This window comes from Triticum urartu, chromosome 2, assembly GCF_003073215.2.
Source record: "Triticum urartu cultivar G1812 chromosome 2, Tu2.1, whole genome shotgun sequence".
Lineage (NCBI taxonomy): Eukaryota > Viridiplantae > Streptophyta > Magnoliopsida > Poales > Poaceae > Triticum > Triticum urartu.
Window position 1 is genome coordinate 341,981,084 of NC_053023.1, and position 21,451 is coordinate 342,002,534.

The 21,451-nt window shown below is 49.9% G+C and overlaps 2 protein-coding genes across 2 annotated transcripts in view; both read right to left on the reverse strand.

The window, feature by feature from the left end:
- Positions 1-4,640: 4,640 nt before the first annotated feature.
- The window catches only part of LOC125537246 (endoplasmic reticulum metallopeptidase 1), a gene marked incomplete at its 5' end in the record, with an annotated part of 28,609 nt that continues 11,798 nt past the window's right edge, over positions 4,641-21,451 (reverse strand). Inside the window, 8 exon segments of the mRNA XM_048700547.1 lie at positions 4,641-5,100; positions 5,410-5,495; positions 5,584-5,666; positions 5,772-5,929; positions 6,248-6,408; positions 7,578-7,799; positions 8,067-8,191; positions 14,212-14,330. Coding sequence (XP_048556504.1) covers positions 4,957-5,100; positions 5,410-5,495; positions 5,584-5,666; positions 5,772-5,929; positions 6,248-6,408; positions 7,578-7,799; positions 8,067-8,191; positions 14,212-14,330 — 1,098 coding nt within the window.
- Positions 8,338-14,133, reverse strand: LOC125537247 (vegetative cell wall protein gp1-like). The gene has a single exon (XM_048700548.1). The coding sequence runs from the start codon at positions 11,841-11,843 to the stop codon at positions 10,653-10,655; it is 1,191 nt and encodes a 396-aa protein (XP_048556505.1). The 5' UTR covers positions 11,844-14,133; the 3' UTR covers positions 8,338-10,652.

A 21,451-nucleotide genomic window follows, 5' to 3' on the forward strand; every position in this document is an offset into this window, starting at 1 on the left:
TGAAAAAGTGCAAGATCAAATTGCTATGGAAAAAGAGTTCTAAGACTGCCGTCGAATCAAACATTCAACAACAGTCTCAGGGACTACACCCAGTGGGTGCACTTAGCGTGCCCACACTGGTTTGATTTCCCACTTGGCATGGTCTGCCCAGCTTGAGTGGAAGAAGCAAAAAAAGAAGAAGAAGAAGGATCATTTGTTCTCATACCACCGTTGACTGCCCGTAGTAGACAGCGGTCTCGGGGACTACACCCAGTGGGTGCACTCAGCATGCCCCCACTGGACCAAGATCTCACTCGACACGACCCATCTACAATCGAGTGGAAGAGCTACATAGCTACGAAAAAACACCCAGTGGGTGTACAGATGCAAGGCACGGACCCATGATAGATGCACATTAAAGGTTCCAAAACGGACATATTACGAATAATAAAGTAGCGGTTTTCAGGTAGCATATCCTAATAGAGCAAGGATCAAGTTGGAAAATCTAATCAGAAATCAACTTACAATCCCACTTACTCAGACATTGGCTTGGAGGGCAGAGCTGGCGTCGTAGGCGCCCTTGCTGGTGTCATACACCACCTTCAATCGTTCCATCATCAGACCCACCTGGATCATGGCTTCCTTGGCAGCTCCTACTTGGTCCTCCGGGACGTGGTGCATAACAAACGGAGTGGATGATGGAGCAGATGACGTGGCCGGTGGGGTTGGAGCTTGAAGTTGCTCAATCGAACCAGAAGTATGAGCAGTCGACACCGAGGGTTGGTCAGTCGACAGAGGATCGGCAAAAGAGACAATGCTCGTACTGGATCATCAAGTTGTTGAACTACATGCTCAGATGTCGGGCGAGGTGCTTTGTTGGCAGGTACCCTCCTACTCAAAGCTCTACCCCTTCTCCCTGTACTCCATTGAGGTACATCCTCATCGTCATCATCTGGAAGCTGGATAACATTTGTCGGCACTGCAAAACGCTCAACAGTAAGATCTCAGTCGCCCAACAGAAACAGTTGATAGAGTAAAAGCATGACTGTGGAATCATACCTGCCCGAGAAGTGGGTGCGTCTGCGGTCTCCGCATCACCCCGCTCCTCGTCAATGTCCATAGATGTTGCAGAAGTAGCAGCACTGAAAGTTCCCAATTTCACTCGGTCAACCAAGTAAAGAAGTTCACAGTGGTAACAAAAAGACACGGAAAAGAAACACTTACGTTGAAGCAACGGGCACGGGCACCTTGATCCTGGGCAGGGCCTTCCGAGGCTTCGGTGGAACAACTTTGGCCTGCTTCGCTGCCTTCTCTGTTGGCTCTGGGGTTGAAGTTCGAGTGCGCTTCGGAATCTTCGCGCTCGGCGAAACTGCTTTGCCACGTCCTCCCGCAGGGTCTTGCGACTGTTTGGAGCGTCCTTCAGAGCAGGGCGGCGAATCGACTTCATCGCTGCTACCAGAGTCCTCACTGTCATCCTCACTGTCATTTGCATACTCATAATCAGCGCTCTCACCATCACTCTCTACTCCTTCTTGGAGTTGCTCCCCGTTCGGCATTGAGTACATTTTGGTGAAAACCTACAAGACACAAGTTACAAGTATCAGTCGGATTCAAGAACAATTGCGTACTGAAAAAACACTCGGTAAATCAAGCCTGACCTCGTCTGGAGCATTGTTGGCGTCAAATGGCAAGATTCTTCTGGCTCCATGAGGGTTGTCTTTGTTGCCAGTGATGCTTCATAGCCATTGAGCCACTGTCTCCTCGGCGACCTCCTCTGGGTGGACCCGAGCGGTGTCATCGATGCCCGAGTACATCCACATTGGGTGGTCACGAGCTTGGAGAGGTTGAATGCGTCGACTGAGAAACACCTCCAGCAGTTCCATGCCAGTCACACCCCCCTGGACTAATGCAACGATTGCGTCGACTAACATGGACACCTCACCCTTCTCTGCCGCGGTTACTTCCAGTGAAGAAGGTCGGCGGAGTCTATCTAGAGTGAAAGGGGGAAGGTCGGTCGACTGACCGCGAGTTAGGATGTATTTGTAGTAAAACCAAGTCGACTGCCTTCCTCTAACTGACTCGGGAAAGGTCATGGGGGGGAAGTACTCCTACCTCTCGTTTGGATCCCTAATCCCCCACACATTTGGATAACGTGCATCTTTTTGTCATCTGGGCTGGCTTTCTTCACCGACTGAGATCGACAAGTGAAAATGTGTTTGAACAGGCCCTAGTGTAGCTGACACCCAAGGAAGTTCTCGCACATTGAAACAAATGCGGCAAGGTACGAGATTGTGTTGGGAGGAAAGTGGTGGATCTGAGCACTGAAGAAGTTCAAAAAAACCGAAAGAATGGATGTGGGGGCAGGGAGAAACCTCGGTTGACGTGGGTGGTGAGGAGGACACGCTCACCCTCGCGCGGCTGGGGCTCAGATTTCCCCTCTGGCAACCTCCGGGATCCATGAGCAATCAAGCCATCGTTGGCGAGATTTTCTAAGTCTTCCTTCACGATGGTAGAGCGGATCCAGTCCCCCTGGATCCAACCAGGGGGCAGACCGGACCGCGACGATGACCCCCGAGCCATCTTTTTTCCCTTCATCATCGCCTTCTTCGCACGCTCCAAAGCCGTGGTCTTCTCCTTCACCATGGCGGCGGAGCTCAAGAGGAACGGGCGAAGGCGTGGGGGCAGGAAGAGGCGAGGCGGAGAAGTGGCGAGAAAGGGGAACGAATGGAGTGCACAGTACCTCGCATCGGCAACGCCGCTTTTTATGGGCCCGCTTCCGAGTGGCTGATCTATGGGCCCGAGCAATCCTATCGCATCTCTTAACAGGCGTGGGCTCGATACGTGGTGAAAAAGGCGGCGCGAAGATCGAGGAGCCCCTATCTACTCGCTCCGCTTACTGCGCCACTCCCCGTCCCACGCGCTTCTCCAAAATTTCGAACCCCGTGAGATCCGGAGACCGCAGAGCAGTCGACCGCATCAAAGATATCATGTTCCAATTTACTCAAAGATTAGCAGCATAATTCCCTCGGTGATCTCAGAAGCCAGAATCGATCAAGGCGACTGATGCAGGGTTAAAGTATCAGTATGCTTTCAAGACCTTGATGAAACGCCTTTGAAGCATTGAATCAGGTCGGAACCAACTTCACCCTTCTTCACTCGGACCTCAATCATTCGGGGGCAAATGACGATGACATGTACCTAGGGTAGGGTCTTAGGCCTGGCCTAGACACCCTACCCAAGGACACTGCCCTAAAGTTAGGGACATACGGAGTTCAACAGAAGATACTGACTGAAATCACCATGAAGTGTAATCCACTCGACGCAAGATTCCACTCGATATCCCAATTCCACTCTGCCATATTAACATCACTCGACCATATAAAGAATCACTCGGAGTACAGAAGGCCTAAGGTCACCCCAGGATGGCAACAGTCAGGCATTCACTCCGTCGCCATAAACATCATTAATAGCAGGTGTTACCAGTAACGTCCCAGTCTTAACTCACATTGAACCATGTGTAACCGAGGGCTGCGAGGGGCCTGGCGCACTCTATATAAGCCACCCCCTCCTCTGGCACAAGGGTTCACACCACCTATAACTTTCACACATATTCAGTCGACAAGCCTTCCAAGGCACCGAGACGTAGGGCTTTTACCTCCTCCGAGAGGGGCCTAAACTTGTAAACTTGTGTGTCGTCGTAGCTAAGACCTTGCCTCCTCTTACGCACCTTGTACTCTTACTGCCAGACTGATTCCCATGACAGGGGGCGCGTCCATTCATGGGGGGGGGGGGAAGAGGAGGTTTGGTGCGGGGGGAAGGGGCGATGATGCTTCTGCTTCTACCAAAAGATCGATAGCGAATGCTGATCTACTCCCTCCGTCCATGAATAAGTGTACATGTAGCTTTTGTCTTAAGTCAAAGTTTTAAAACTTTGACCACCTTTCTAGGAAAAAGTAAAAGCATTTATGACACCAAATTAGTATCACTAGATTCGTTTTGAAATGTACTTTGATAATCTATCAATTTGATGTCATATATGTTACTATTATTTTCTATAAAGTTGGTCAAAATTTTAAAACTGAGACTTAAAACAAAAGCTAGATGTACACACTTATTCACGGACGGAGGGAGTAGATAAGATGGATGTTACCGAGGATAGTAAAAGAAGCCCGATCAATCAGGGGGAGAAAAAGAAGATAATGAAGACCTTGTGTCTAGTGCAAAGAAAATTCTGGACCTTACTAATGCCGTTGTGAGTGCAGCAGCCATAAATGCAACGAACGCACTTTCGGGTAAGGAGATTGTACCGCTGGGTGGGAAGGGTGTTCCACCACTTCCACCAGTTTATGTATCTCCATGGAAAACTAAACCAAGCCCCCGCAATTTCTGTGTGATACAAACGCAAATTAACAAGTGGGTTGAAGGTTTAACAAGGAGTTTGGATTTTCATGGATGTTTTGCAATGAACAACGAAGGAAGAAGTGGGGACCATATTTGGTTTCATTCTAAACTTAGTTCACGGACAATTCTAGTTTTCTAGCACATACTCCCTCTATTTCAATTTATAAAGCACACATGCAATCCGAGATGTAACTTTGAACATAATATTTGAGTCATGACTTACCATGACAACTTCTGAATATGAATTTAATGATGTAATGTAACACATATAACCCACATTTCATTGATCAAATTGATGGTCAAAGTTGACTCTAAAAATTGTTTCCACCTTATAAAATGAATGGAGTACATGTTACACGGTGAATATTTGGGGCCGCTATACCAGTTTATTTTTGTTTCAGGTTTTTCCTTTTTGAAACCGCTATATATTAAATTATTGTTATGACGATATTACAAATAAGGTGACATCAAGACCAGCACCACCTACTGGGGAGAAGAATACACCCTGCCCCCGAAACATAGCATACCTATTTAATTCCCCCCTCCTAAATACACAGATTAACAATTATATAGAGTTTACAAATAGTAAGTTGAGAAAAATGTGGTGAAGACTGTCATATCTGCCCAACTTGGAAAGAGGCTCTTCAGTTCTTTCGTGCTATCAACAAGAAACTGGTCTAGTACAGCCACATCGATTCTCAGTGGTTCGGAAGAGTTTGCCTGCAATTATTTCAGAAAGCTGCTTATTATTTCAAGTAAATGAACTTTAAGCTATACGTGTCAGTATAATTTACTTCAGTCACAAACGAAACAATACTCCGTTTGTTTTGCTATATGTCATGTTTATTCGTAATTGCTGTTTCACGATAATTGTGCCCATCAATTAGATAAAGCAAAAGGGTTGTTAATTAGGAGTACTACTACAGGTCAGTTGGACAGGTTAAATAAACTGGACAGTTTGGTTGACAGGTAAAGTGAAGTGGAGGAAGCACCTACTACTATGGGTGATGACGAAGCCTATATCATTACCTCTAACCAGAAAGACCAATTCTCATTACTTTGTCCAGTAAGTCGACAGATATATGATGGTGGTCCACGGCTTACAGTTTGAGGAGCTGATGAAGGTAACCACAATAAAGTATTAGCCTCTTGATAGCTAAAAGAAGAAAAAGTAAATGAATAGCAGGGAGTAAATATAAGCACCTGGAAGTGTGTTGTCAGCAAAAGACCAATTCGATAATGGACCAGTAATATTGAGCGAAGTGGTCCAAACCTCTGATAATGAACTGACACATATAACATATTAAAAAATGGAAAAAAATGTGACATCATGGTTTAAAGATTGCTTTCTTTAGTTTTTATGTTTGGCACCATGGTAGTTAAATTTTTACCCAAGTGAGAGCTGTAGATGCATCCGTCGGTTCCAATTGTTACTTGATGTCTTCTGAACAACTAGCTGGGGGAAATGCTGGTGGTGCTTTCTAATCTCTTCAGTCTGTGCAGGAAACTTCAAACTTCCAGAGAACAAGAAAGGGACAGGATATAATGCCTGCAAAATAAGACAAACTCAAGCAAATACTAAGAACAAAGGATAGCAAAATCTTTCATTTATGCATGTATTCTAGAAAATATATTCAACCTCCTACACTACTTATTGGTCATCCTATTTGTGATGAATGATCATCCTGTCCTGTTTATCACAAATTTTCTACATTAACTAGGGGTCCCTCATGCAGGCCCAGATAATGCTCCACCACAAAAGGCAAAGCATATTTACTAACCTAACAATAGATTGCTGCAATAGAAGGTACTTGCAAGGATTTGCCTGGATGTCACATTATCAATGTTTTCGAGAAAATTTACTTACCACCCACGTGCTTCTATCAGATCGATATTTTTCTTTTAAGGATAACTCTGAGTTATCTTTTAGCCATTTTGCTGCCTCAGGTGCGTTGTTGAAAACAAACTCCAACGAATTAGCATCAACCACAGAGAAACCATAGTTTGACTCCACAATGTTACTAGCATCTGAAAATGTCATCAAACATGCAGCATAAAGGAATACTATCATAGTTCCTAAGTTCAACATCTGGTCGACAGACCACAGATATCCATAAGCTAAGGTAATTCTTCAGTTCTTCTTGCATCCATATTAAAGCATAAGAGTGCAGACGTAGAATACCAGGAGACTCTTGTTATGATAAAATAAAGCATAAAAACATGTAGCCCACAAGCTGACAGAAGGGTTTTTGTAGCAGATATCTTATATGCAGAAAATTATTGTCCCAGCAAAATATTCATGGGCGTTTGAAAAGTCAGTTGAGTTTTCAATCACTAGAACTTTTTGAAAGAAAAACTTGATGTCAGTTCTTGATTGAGACACGCCATGTTTTCAGTTTTTGATTTAGTTCAAGAAGACCAAATGATAATCAAAATCAAAACATTGCTTAGTAGCAACCAAATACAGATATGCCTTCTGAAAGGAAATAAACCTTCCTTCTTACAGTGACTCAACTAGTATTATACAGTCTTCCTTAGCTTTAGGGTTTGTAGTCTCCCCTTATTCTGTCGCAAATCTCCCTTTCCACTGTATATACTCTGTGCTTGCAGATCCATCACCCTCGAGCCGCTACGATCGTGGACTGGATCTGGGAGATATGGGAGCTGGGAAAGGGAGGTGGAGAGAGGGAGGTGGGAGGCATGATGGCCACCTGCAGGCGCGTTGCAGGGAGTGGCAGTGATGGCTCAGGGAGTTGCGGCAGCAGGCTGATGGAGGGTGAGAGCCGGCAACAGGTGGTGGGAGCAGCAATGGCGGAGTGGGCGAGCGAGCTGGGGTTTGTGGAGACAGGACTGAGGGAAGAATGGACCGCAGGGGCCTAGAACCGGCGGGTAGGGCCGTAGCCAAGTTTTTTAGGGTCCCAGGGAGGCTTCCGAGGGCCAATGCGGCGGGGGGGGGGGGGGGGGGGGGGGGGGCGGGGGGGGGGGGGGGGGGGGGGGGGGGGGGGGGGATCTGCCGTCTATCCGTGGTGACAGTCAAAGCATCATGCGGTTAGAACAAATTACATGAACGTGAATCCCTCGGTACATTTTCCTTCATTTTACTGTCCGGGCCACTCACACAGTTTTCAGTTCAAAAAACTATACAACCATTGATGATTATTTTTCTGATGATTCCAGTAGCCCACAAAGAAACAAACCTGTGACAAAGGTGTGTTGAAGCACAACTCGTTTTGGTGCTTCGGTGCTGTAAGGAAATACTTGGGATGAAACAGCCATAGCAACCACTGTAATTTGCAAAAAGCCATGCAGAATGGATGCTTTGGCCAACCAACAGCTAACAATAGGTGCTAATGGACCAAAACACCAACCCACTACCAATCCAACCATGGCTCCAACAATAATATCAGGAACAAAATGTCCTGCAAAAGACCATATCATGATTAAGTAGTCCCTAATATCAATAGATGACAATTGCTAGAGTTAACGACCAGGCATCATAGCAAAGATAACAGCATTTTCAAGCTTATGATATCAGATTAAATTTCCCTTGTGTATCAAACAAAATCAATTGGCATGCGGCTGATCAATGGAATTATGGTTTTCAACTATTCCCAACAAACTTCGTGAATGGCAACAACCTGGAGAAATTCTAAAGTGAAATCAGATAGAACCATAAAATTACTAACCATATGGTTTTGGAAGAGATCCCATCATTCCCATCTTTTCAATCAAAAACTGGATAAGGAACCCTCCATAGTAAAGACAATACAGGAGACACGGGATCATTGGTATCACATATCCAAACAATGACCTGCACATTATTTGTCAATATCACAAGCATAAACAGATCCTAAAAGCATATAAAACAATAACATCATGGAGATCAACATTTCAGTAAGCAAATATATGGTTCGCAAAAACTACTTTTGTGTAAACATCACGTATAGTTTTTTTTTCTCGAGAAAACGCAAAAGACTTTTGCATTTCATTGTATTGGAAAGAAGGGGTTTGGTACAATCCTCCTAGGAGGCAGATTTACAAGGTGAGTACAGGCACACTAGTGGACATCCCAGGTCTGTGGCAAGATGGCCCGGAGCCCTAAGGCTCCAGCTCTGGCCCAGAGTGCGGCCTCTTAATCCTAGCAGTCAGGGAGGTAACCGATGGTGGTGCGCCGTCAAACATGCATCCATTGCGATGCTTCCAAATCATCCAAGGGACGAGCAAGGCAGCGGAGGCCAATCCCTTGTGCATAGGTTTAGGGGTGTCATGTCTTGCAGAGCGCCACCAGTCGTGGAGAGTGGCATCATCATTGGGCAGCGGGCAGGAGAGGCGCAGCCATGAGAGGATCTCGTGCCACACTTCGCGGTTGAAAGGGCACTCCAGGAGAAGATGATGAATCGTCTCCGGAGCCTGATCGCAAAGTGGGCAACGCTGTGGGTGCGGCAGGTTGCGTCGCGCTAGGCGATTGGCCGTCCAGCACCGGTCGAGGTTGGCAAGCCAGTGGAAGAAGCGCACCCGAGGCGGTGCCCAGCACTTCCAGGTAAGCTTCCAAGCCTGGCATCTGGTGGAGCCATGAAAAGTGGCAAGGTATGCGGACTTGGCGGAGTACTCGCCGTTCGCGGTCCACTTCCAGCGAATGCAGTCTGGTGCGTCGCTGAGGAAAGTTTCAGCGAGCATGTGCCAGAGGCGTAGGTATTCTCCAATCTCCGGGATGCCAATCATGCCGTGGATGTCCGTGGCCCATTGGTTCGCATGAAGGCCGTCCGCTACAGTTCTGGACTTGCGACGCCGTTTGGGGATGAGAGCATAAAGGAGAGGCGCGATCTCGCGGATCGCACGCCTGTTTATCCATCTGTCCTCCCAGGAACAGGGTGTGTTGGCCATTGCCAATAGTCATGGTAGTGGAGGCGAAGAAGAGCGCGCGCTCCTCGGGCGCGAATTGCAAGTCAAGGCCGCTCCAGGCCCTGCTATCATTGACTTGGCTGAGCCATTGCCACCGCATGCGAAGGGCGAGGCCGGTGCGCTCGAGGTCGTGAACGCCAAGGCCACCGAACTGGATAGGCCGACAGACGCGCCGCCAGTTGACGTGGCAATTGCCACCATTGGCCTCGGCGCGGCCAGCCCAAAGGAATCCTCTTTCAATCTTCTCCAAGAGTTTGATGGTCTTCTTTGGCGGCGCAAGCACAAGGAGCTGATGTATGGGGATCGCGCTCAAGACAGCCTTGACGAAGGCAAGGCGACCGGCTTTGTTCATGAGCCAAGCCTTCCAGAAGGGTAGCTTCCCAGCGACCTTGTCGACGACGGGTTGGAGCTGGGCAGCAATGGGGCAACGCAGCGTGGGCGGGATGCCCAAGTAAGTGAGCGGGAATTCGACGATGGGGCATCCCAGGTGCGCGACAACATGAGCAGCGTCCACGGTGTCGCAGCGGACGAGGGCCGTAGCGCTCTTCTAGAAGTTCACGTGCAGGCCGGAGGCGCGCCCAAAGAGCTGCAAGATCTCCTTCACCGCCGCAATATCATCCGGCAAGGGGTGGCACTGGCACAGGAGAATTACGTCGTTGGCGTAGAGGGATATGGTAGGAATGGTGCGGCGCGGGTGGAGCTGCTGCATGACCCGGAGCTCGACCATTAGGCAGAGGTCGACGAATGGGCGCGCATCGACGTGGCTAGGCCTCGATCAAGCTGCCCGAGATCACCGTGGTGATAGGCGTTGGGGATGGGTCGGCGGGTAGCACGCGGCCAACAAGCGCGGCAATGGCCGTCAACACGGCATGAGAGAGGGGCACAGCAAAGACCCCATCGTATGCCTTCATGGCCTCGGCGGAGATCACCTGATCGGTGCCGATGATGCCAAGGGTGCGCAGTATCTGGACCTGCGCACAGCGCTCAGCGGTGGGCGGCACGCCGGGCTTGGCCTTCGCAACGGTGGCAGATCGTCCGCGGCGCGAGAAGTTCAGGGGCTGCCAGCGTCGTTTGCGCGCAGGGTTGGGGAGGGCAGAGCAAGTCTGCTTTGTTGCCGCGGCTTTGTTGCCGCGGCGAGGAAGTCTCCAAGGGTCCAGGAGCTGACAGGGGCCGGCTGTCTGGTTCGTTGCAGAGTGATTGGCGGCGTGGCAAAACGCCCTGCGCTACGCATGTGAGGCGCATGAGACACAAGGGTGGATTGCGGCGTCGACGGGCTTGGGGAAGCGGGCCTACTGGCATGGGCATCAGGAGGCGTGGGCCTTTGCAATATGCGTCTGGGTTCCTGGGCCGCGGGGGAGGGGCAGCCCAAGTCAGCGTCCCCGATGGCGGCGGCAGGAGGGGGCGAAGGCATGATGAATGGAACCACACGACCCGCGTCCCGCATAGCCGAGGAGGGAACGCGTATCCGGGTGCAGCCGCTCAACCCAACAGCCAGTCCCAAGGATGTGCTCGGCCGTGGACAGGTGCCATGCCTGAGCTGGGATGCCGCGAAGCTCCAGCTGCACAGAGAATGCAAAGCTCCCAGTAGTGGCGCGGGCGAGCTTGCACCAAGGGCGGAGCAGCAGGGTAAAGTGGGCGGCGTTGATGAGGTGGTCGCCGGCCATCCGGTCCATGGTCAGCCGCGAGGAGAAGATGATGAGAAAGTCCTCCGGGGCATGCTTGTGTACAGTGAAGTCGCTAGGCTGCAGGTCGAACATGGCATGCAAGGTTGCCTCCACGTCGGCCGAGGAGACAGAGGGCCTGGTGCCGGTGATGGTGGCCACCATGCCGCGCGCAAGCACCTCCATCTCGATGGTGACACGCACCGGCGTAGAGGCGGGCGGCGGGGGCGGCGGTGGGGTGTTGCGCGGCGGAGCGGCGTGGCGGGGGAGTTGGGGGGGGGGGGGGGGGGGGGGGGGGGGGGGGGGGGGGGGGGGGGGGGGGGGGGGGGGGGGGGGGGGGGGGGGGGGGGGGGGGTTGCACGGCGAGATGTCTGGCCCACGACGGTGAGCCGCCGGAGGCTGCGCACGGTGGTCACCGGGCAACAGCGTCTCGCAGCAGCTGGACTCGTGGCCGGAGATGAGGCAGCGACGGCAGCGCACGGGGTTGGTGCAGGCCCGCACCCGGTGTCCGGCCTCCAGGCACCTGAAGCACAGGCCGGCGACTTCCTCGGGCGACGGGCTGCGACGGCGGCGATGGGAGGGAGGGGTGGCCGCGCGTCGCGCGCGCGAGCGACGGTTCCTCCGCCGCGGCTGCTGGAATCTATCGGCGTCGAGCACGGGGCCTCCATTGATGCGATGGACCTCCAAGCGTGGTCCCAGGCGAGCGGCGGCCAGAACGCGGGCGGCCGGCGCAGTCGAGCGGAACAGCAACAGGGCCGGGCGCGGCGCGGCCGGCGAGGGGGGAGCGCGGGGCCGGCGGGGTGCTGACGACCTCGCGGTAGGAGCGCGAGTCAGAGGACTCGCCCGCAGAACCGCTCTAGCGGATGCGACCGTCGGGGCTAGAGTCGCCGGAACGGGCATCGGCGGAGGCCATGGCCAGGGAGGAAGGGAAGGGTAGGAGGGAAGGCTACCGGCGAGGATTCGACGGCGGCGAGGCTGGTGGGGGGCTAGGCTAGGCTAGGGAGCGGGTAGGGGAGCATGAGCGGAGCGCCATCTCTCACATTCAATAACCATGTCTTCATGACTCGGTTCACATCACGTATAGTAACAATGGTAAAAAAAAAGTTAGCATCCCCATGTAGATTACTAGATGAATATGAGGTGGCTGCATTTTGACATAGAATAAACATCAAATGAAGAGATGACGAGTGGTGATTGTCGCCATTCATTATATCTAAGATCTGAGTTTACAATTGTCATTAGTGTTGAGTGCTCGTCCACTAGTTGCTGTTCTTTGCTGATCCTTTTCGGCATCTAATGTGAACGGCTTTCTGCGCAGCCCCTTCTGCATACACGATGACTTTTGCATATTTGTCTCGTGTGTGCTTCCTACCTTCTAGCTCTCTAAATATTCTGCTGTGTCCACCAAATCCGTTGCTCTTCCGTGTTTCTCATGCCATGCGAGTCCACCAAACTTTTGTGTCAGCCTTCTTTTTCTGGTCCTGGTCCTTTCTATACAACTTTCGTGGCCTACATGGTCCTTGTTGTTTTCTACAGGAATTTAGTGGCTTCTTTCTATGCCCATTCTCTTGCCGCCAAGCTTCTTATGCCGCCGGTTTTCTTAGGTTATGATTTTGTGTGCAATGTTTCATTCCTTGATGTGTCATCTTCTTTTGACACCCATCTTCTCTTGATACTTGCCTTGTATCTTCTACTGATGTGGTGTCTTCCTCTAATGCGCTATCTTCTTAGTTATCCCCTTTGGCTTGACTCAAACAGATTTTGAAGACTCTTCATGCTACGACAACACTCTCAGCACACGGATTTTGGATTATCATTTTCGGGAAAATCTAAATAGTAGACGTACGCACAAACATTCTCCCGTGCAACGGCGCAGAGATATGTGTGCCTTCAATCGTGCAGCTAGAGACAGCATACCGCGGGCACACGTCGTGTGATTGGGGCCACCCTATTGACGAGGGGGTTTATCTTTCCCTCAGTTGGGTAATTTGTCCCTTCAGGTGAGCGCCCGACTTGCCCAGCCGCACTAAGCTTTCTCTTCTGTTGCAGCGGTTGGTTTTTGCAGGTGGTGCTTGGTTTCCCAAGGTAGCCAAATTCGTAATCGCCGACGAGCTGACGAGGAGGGGGTGGAGGGGAACCTGGGGTTCTCAAGCGAGCACCTGCTGGTTGTGCTCACATCACCCTGCCTCAAAGCGTGGACCGCTGCGATATTTGGCAACGGATTGGCACAAAAATGTCATGCTCGGCAAACATATCGGCAAGCTTGATTCAACTAATCTGGCAACTATGGATAACTAACTAATATGGCAACTAATAGCAACCAATCTAGCCACTTCATACAATTAATCTGGCAACTGATAATAATTAATCTGACAACTTCATACAACTAATCTGGGAACAGGGCGGGAGCTGGGACGGAAAGATTGGGAACTAATCTGACAACTAATATGACAACTTGATAACAAATAATGTGGCAATTAGATAACACTAATCTGGGAACTATGTTTTGCTCCAGCAGAGCCTTTTCATTTTTTTTTAATTTTCTCTGCTGCCGTCAGAATCTGCATTTGCCTGAATGTGCTCGACCAGAGCTTCTTTTTCTCGTCCTTTGTGTGTTTTGTCTCATGTCCCCAGTGTTTCTCGCCTGTCTTTGAAGAAGATGCAGAGGATCGGAGGGTGACAGCGATAGGGGAGAGATGGGTAATCGTAAGGGAGTGTATAGAGGAGAGATTTTAGGCAAGTGCACGCGTGGGCTAGGATCAGCAACAGGCGGCCCAATGAACTGCTGGAGGTAGAAATAGATGTTCGGTCGCGAGCGCATAGCTAGAGGCAACCGCACTGGAAGAGTCATGTGCAGCACTGCTGTGTAGTTCAGACCATCATTTTTTTTCTAGTGTTACACTTCTTCAAATGCAATGCTATTGCATACACTTTGCATTTGAGCGGAGGTATTAAGGAGTATTAGTATTGGTCTAGAAGTCCTTATTAGGCTATGTCTTTTTCCTTGTACGCATGTGGGCACGAGCGAGGCTTGATATTAGCGAGTGTTTCCAGCTATCAATACCGAGGCCACCCAAACAGCTGAATCTCCGACCCTGAATACCAACATCCAAAAGCAGTATAACTGGCCTTCTGATATTTCTAGGGACGGATTGCCACAAACAAAAAGTTGTGTTTATTATTAAAGTGAAGAAGCAAAATTGTTAATGCCATTATTGCAATAAACACAATAATTCAACAAGATAAAATAGTATAAGAGTACGGTTACTTAGGTGATTGTTGGCCCAACTGCTTCCTGCTGATGCCAGAGATAAATCGCCCAAGAAGAAGGGACATGGAAATAAAAAATGTTAGAAAACCTCCACTTAGCCCAGCTAGCATGTAAGCCTGCACCAAATGATATAGCAACAGCCCAAAGCAGGTGTTAGGCGAGAAAACTTTTTGTCTACAATAAATATGTTAGAAATTCAAACAAGTTTGGAACATATGAAGATTAACTAAATTAATTGCTCTGTAGTTGCAATGATGTGGTCTTATCCTCCACAATATGCATGTTTCACATTTGTGTTGTGCTTGTGCATGAAGAAGTCAACAGTATAACATGATTCAACTAGTATTTCTACAAACAAGGCTTCTGGTTGTCGACCAGTAGTGCTATACATGAGAAATAGGTTTGCCATATACAGGATGCACATGCCAAGTCCCAAGTTGCCCACTGAAAACAGAAAAAAATGTCGATCCACAAAGAGATGTTCCAACTTTAAATGTAAATTTAAAATTCTACTCACTCCGATCCAAATTAATTGACGCTTGCTCAGTACAAAATTAGTACAACTTTATACTAAATCAGCGTCAATTAATATGGATTTGCTTGTATTTAAGCAAATGGGATGACTATTAAAATAATGAACATAAATCCTTTAAGGAGGAAAGAAGAAAACTTTCTTAACAGTTCATCGCCTCTTACTTGATTGGTCTTATAGTATTTTTTTTCTAGGTAACAATGCATCAAAAAACAGGCAGTGGCACATTCAGATATTCGTATGATGACATTTGAGCAGTGTAAAACCAGTAATGCATCGCCAATCTTCTCGTGGAAGTGAGTAGAGAGAGGGGTGGTGCCTAGGTTCAGGCCCCTAGATGGGTGATGGCTGTCTGGCTATCTTTCTTGATCAATAAGAGAATTACAATTGTGTCTACTAAACCACGTGATAGGTACGAGGCTCCTGCGTGACCCTTCCCATTGGCTGGGCTTTGCCTGGTCCTTATATAGCCATATAGGTGGATGAAGGTCGATAGTTTGGTAGCTATCTTCATGGGATACGATATAATCAAGTGACCCATAGTTTAGGGGACATATCTCCCACAGCTATAGGATCCCCAAAATAGCGTCCATGTACTTTTATCCCTTACGAGTGCCTACTCAGGCATAGTGGGGTGTGCGACCCGGAAGCTCCTAGACAGGACCGGATTCACCCGTAAGGCATCCTCCTTCGAGTGGGTACCCTTACTCACCGAGAATGCCTCCGTCAGCACTCAAAACGAGGTTGTGCTTTGGTAATCGACTCGAAAGTGGGCCTTCCATGCTGCGGGCTGTTGCGGCCCCAGTTCTTCTCACCTCCTTGAAGAGCAAGAGGAAAAGGGTGATCTCCGATCAGTCTTATTCTTCTTCATCGGGAGATGCTCCGAGTCTGTCCTTGTCCAACCATAAAGCTCCCACCAACCTCTGGAGTGTCACTAGCTTCTAGGTGGCCCAGCCGTCTCTTACACAAAGGGCTAGTTAAATATGTTACATATACGACAAGCGTACCTCGGAGTGGAGCGGTAAGTTTCCGATGTTCCGCGGGAAGAAGAATCTGTTTAGCCACCTCCGATGAAAAATTCTCACCCGAGGGATGTTGAGACGAATCCCTCAGGTGGCCAGCCAACACCTCCCAGCGAGGGCCAGCCAGCGGTACTCTTGCTGCCAACCCCTGGGTTGATCGCCTGTTTAGAGGCGACCAAGGCGGTACTCTTGCTGCCAAACCCTGGGTTGGTCGCCTATTTAGAGGCGGCCAAGGAGGTATTGAGGGCACGGCCATTGTCTGGCTGCGCGGTAGTTACTCTGGTACCTCAAATCGTGGAGTCCCTGGAGCACCAGGTGGCTGGTCTCTGAGTGCACAAAGATTCACTAGAGCAGGAGTGGTTCGCCTTTCAACCTGTCTACACAGAAAAGAACAAGGGGTCCAGCAGTTGTGATGTTCCTTGGAAACAAACAGCGGCTTGAGGCCCTAACGAAAGAAATGGCTGACGCCCATAGCTTCGCCGCCTTCTTGTCTGAGCACCTGGCCGACGTCCTTAATTACAAAGGGAAGTCATGGGCACTATGGTGAATCTCCCTGACCTTCTGCTGAGGACAAGGGAGGAAATGGCGGTGCCAACGGAGGCAAAGTACGCGGCTTTGTGCACCTTCCCAGAGTGCAGCATGATCATGTCTGGAACACATGCCAAAACATGCTTGCGAACTACTTTGCTCTCTTGGAAGTGTTTCGCCCAAAGGCTTGTCCAGAGTTCCTTCATTGCACCGAGCTCCCAACAGACTTCCCTGACCGGTGGCGAAGGCAGCGAAATTCATCTCCATGTCTTTCGCGATGGAAGTGTTGCTCACGTTTCTCGGGGGGAAATGACTCTTGTGAAAAATCCAAGAAGAGAATGCCTCCGCAACATGGGCGTTTCCCATGCTCTTACGAGGGCAAGTTAGGTAGAAAAATTCTTCTGTTTAAGGGTAATACAAACTTATTGAAATGGTACTTCCCTTCCTCCAGCCCCTACCCTTTCTCCAAGGAAGTTCCGCCTTTGGGTGAAGGATACACAAGAGCAAGGAGGCTTTCAGACGTAGAATTTCCTAGGTTGATCAATGCTCCAGCTCGATAGGTATATTTCACCATTGGAATTGGTAATGTGGTATGCCCCGGGACGCAGTTGCTTGACTACCTCTAAAGGCCCTTCCCACCTTGATAAGAGCTTGTTGTTGCACTACGGTCATGTATCCATAGGACAATATCACTTCGCGAATTTTCAGGAGACTTTTTCTCATGGTATCGACACAGTGCATGTTGGTATCCCACAGAGCAGATCATGTCCATGTCCCGCTGCTCCTCAAGAAAAATTAGGTCATCCACTTGCTGCTAGGGTTCTTTGTCCTCGTTGAACATTTGGGCACAAGTGGACCCGAATTTATCCCATGAGTGAACACAGCTTCAACTCCATACGCCAGTTGCAGATATGATACAATTAACCCCTTGGCCTGTTCAACCAGCAGTTGTTCTAGGGACGTGCCGCTGACACAAAGCACAACTCGGTTCCCATGTCGCCGTGGAGATAAAAAAGCAAAAAGGCTCAGAATTGGGCCCGTTTTTGGTTATGGTGCGGGGCTAGGCACCCCATAGTGGGTTACCACATTCTTGCCAAAGAAGCGTATTGTGGCGACCATGGTGGGGTTGGTGATTGGTTCCGCCTCAATCCACTTGGTGAAGGTATCAACCGCCACAAATAGGAACTTGAAATGGGTTGAGGTATAAATTCGGAACTCGGGTCACGAAGGGCCACGATAGGGGTATCGTTTGCAGTACTTGAGCAGATTGGTAAAAAAATTCGGACGTGATATTGACAAACCCTACATTTCTTCACAGGTTTGCTTGCATCACAAAGGGCCATAGGCCTGTAGAAACCTTTTCTGAAGGCCTTCCATACCAGGGTTCAGAAGGAAGCATGAGCTCAGTACATCCCACCATAGATTTCATCGAGTAGATTTCTACCATGTATCTGAGAGATGCACCGCATGAGCACTTCGTCTCGTCCACTTTGATAGAGGACGTTGTCCAGAAGGGCCATCCATGATTCTTCACTATCAAGCGGTGCCACAAGTCGCCCCGCGACACCTTTTAGCACATCAATCCCTAGTGATGGCCCAGGTCGTCGACAGGTCTCGTGGACAAATCTAGGACAAGAATTTTGGGACATAGGGAGTACATCGCTTGCTTGCGGTATTGACGGCTTGAGGAGCTTCTCTATGAAGACCACGAGGTTTCCTCAAGTTCATGCGGAAGTCAGTCGCGTGAGTTTGTTGACGTGGTGATTTTCTCATCTTGGAATACGCCTAAAATCCAAGCCGACAACCCCTATTCCAGCTTGCGAACGTCCCAAAGGTATGTTACCATGGTCGGGCTCAAGATTTGATACTCCCTGCGGGCTTGTCTCACCAACTCTTGGGAATCTCTTTTCAACAGCAAGCGGCGGACACCAAGGGTGTGTTTGGTTCCAAAACCAAGTAGAATGTCAGGGAACCATTGAATGATTCCATCTTGACGTTTGGCAAGAAGAGAATGAGGTAGGATGGAATGGTTCCTAGGGGCAGAATGCCAAAATTTGATCTATCACCTTCTCCAGCCTCCGCTACCAGCTACTCGGTCTACTTCTCCAGCCTCCCACCTCACCCGCCTCGTGTTCCTCGACAAAACCCCCGTGGGCGTCGTGAGCCTCCGTCTAGGAGGCATCCCCGCCCCAGCCGCTCCCCGTTGGCTCAAGCAGGTGAGGCGGGAAGTCGGGTACGGGGAGAGCGGGAGCGACTGGTGGAGATCGTGTGGCTGAGGCGCAGAAGGTCGCGAGCGACGACGGGGTCCCTAGCGTGCAACGTCTGAAGTTCGTGCGGCCGAGGCGCAAAAGGTTGCGAGCGACGACGGCGTGCAGAGGCGTCCACGCGCTGGAGAGGAGACCAAGGAGGTGAGCGAGAGAGACGAGGTGTCGTCCGCCCGATTTGGAGAGACCACTCAAAACTGCATACACAGGGAATATAACATTCTCTGGAATCAGTTGGTTCTAGTTCCTTTGATGATCCAGACACGAGAATTGGTTCTAGGGACGGAACCGACACATGCCGTTCCACTCCTATGACAGAAGCCAAACACACCCCCAAGGTAAAAAGCTACTAGTAGACCTGCCAGCAAACTCCCATATTCGCCATGTTGTTGGTGGCCGTGAAGTGGAGCTGGATTGCGTACCAGATGGAGTCTACTTGTGAGGAGATGAGTACGATACCAAGCCCTGCTCCGCATAGGTTGACCAACCTAAAAATGAGTGTCCAAAGGTCATGCTGGATTTTCTCAAGCAGTCGAGTACAAAATCAGTGAGTGCTTACGACTTGATGGCAGTATGGGAGGCGAAACATACGAAAATCTGTCGAGCCCCGCCACCCATTTCAATATCCTCCGAGCTTAGAGCATCTCCACTCGCGCCCCCCACAGGCCCCACAGGGCAAGTTTTTTCGCGCCGACGCCGAAAAAAAACCCCAGTCGCGCCCCCAGGACGCCGAAACATATTTTGGACCGGCGATTCCAGGCCGAACCCAGCGCATTGGGGGGCGCTTGGGGGCTCCGGCGGAAGGAAAAACCGCGCCTGGGCCACCACTGTCAGCCAAAAAGCATCTTGCACGTCCGACGCCCAGGACGAAGAGCATCTCATGGTCCTCGCCGCTCTGGCCAGCCTGTTCGCGAGCAATGCAAAGCCGCGGCGAGGTGGCGACGCCGGGCCGGCTAAAGGCAAAGCAGAGGCATCGACTGGAAGGCTATTACTTGCTCTACGCCGACTACTTCGCCGATGCTCCATTGCACGGCGAGAAAGTATTTCGGCGCCGTTATCAGATGAGCCGAAAGCTCTTCCTCAGGATTGTGAATTCCATCTGTGAGTTCGACAGCTACTTCAAGTGCAAGAAGGATTGCACCGGCACACTTGGATTCACCTCACTCCAGAAGTGCACGGCAGCTACGAGGATGCTTGCATGCGGAGCTCTCGGTGATTCACAGGACTATGGACGCATGGCCGAGTCCACGACCATTGAGTGTTTGTACAAGTTCTGCAGGGCAGTGGTGGCAGTGTGTGTACCTCAATACTTGCGATCACCCAATGCTGAAGACACTGCTCGGATCCTAGCACAGAATGGAGCAAGAGGATTTTCTGGGATGCTTGGAAGCATCGACTGCATGCATTGGACATGGAAAAAACGTCCATTTGCTTGGCAAGGGATGCACAAAGGCGCCAAAGGAGGTTGCAATGTGGTACTTGAGGCAGTGGCCACACAGGACCTCTGGATTTGGCACTCCTTTGGTATGCCAGGAACTCACAATGACATCAACGTACTGCAGTGCTCAAATGTCTTTGCCAAGCTTGTTGAAGGTCATGCTCCTGCGGTGAACTTCAAGGTCAATGGGCGCCACTACAACAAGGGATACTACCTAGCATATGGCATCTATCCAAGATGGTCCACATTTGTGAAGACTATCGCAAACCTGTGCCAGGAGCCAAGAACACCTACTTTGCCAAGTGTCAGGAGGCTTGCAGGAAGGATGTCGAGCGGGCATTTGGTGTGCTCCAATCTTGATTTGCTCTTGTCCGGTACCCCGCTTAGACCTGGTCGAAAGATCACATGTGGGAGGTCATGACTTGCTGTGTCATCTTGCACAACATGATCATTGAGAGCGAGCAGGAAGAGCCAGTGTTTGACACTGAACCATATTACGGGCAGGGTCCTCTTGCCCAAGTTGATCACCAGCTACCGGCAACCTGGACTGCCTTCCTCAATATGTGTCAGGAGATCCGAGACCCGCAGGTGCATCAACAACTGCAGCACAATCTGGTGGAGCACATATGGAGGCTCAAGGGCAACGCCTAGCTCGACGTGTGATGAAATGAGTTTTTATTTGTTGAACTATTTGATTTGCATTGATTTGTTGAACTATTTGATTTGTATTGATTTTCTATGTGATAAAAATTAGCTTCTATTGAATTTGTGCCGAAGCACACCGAATATGGGCCCAAAGTGGGCCAATTTGCGGCGAAAGTAGGCCAATTTGTGCCAAAAGTGGGCCGAAATCGACGACTGGGGGCGATCTTGGGGGGGGGGGGGGTGGGAACCCGAGGAGTTTCCTAGGGGTTTCCTAGGATCTTTGTCAGGTTGATCTCTATACTGCAAATGAGATCTTAAAACCGAGGAGTTTCCTAGGGTCGACTCCAAAGACACATTTCTTGAGGGGGGGGGGGGGCTGGGAACCCGAGGAGTTTCCTAGGGTTTCCTAGGATCTTTGTCAGGTTGATCTCTATACTGCAAATGAGATCTTAAAACCGAGGAGTTTCCTAGGGTCGACTCCAAAGACACATTTCTTGAGGTTGAGTTTGATGTGGTTCCTTCTTAGGTTCTCAAATGTCTCATTCAAGTCAGGTAGCAGGTCGCTCTTTTTCTAGGCTTCACCACCAAGTCGCCAATGTACACTTCCATGTTTTGCCCGATTTGATCTTCGAAGGTGTATCTCATGGCACGTTGATAGTTGGTGCCTCGTTCTTGAGTCAGAAGGGCATTTTGACATATCAAAAGGCCCCAAAGGGGTGGTGAACAATGTTTTTTCCTTGTCCTCTGGCTTCATAGTCGCTTGATGGTAGGCGAAGTATGCATGTAGGGGACAAAGAAACTCACATCC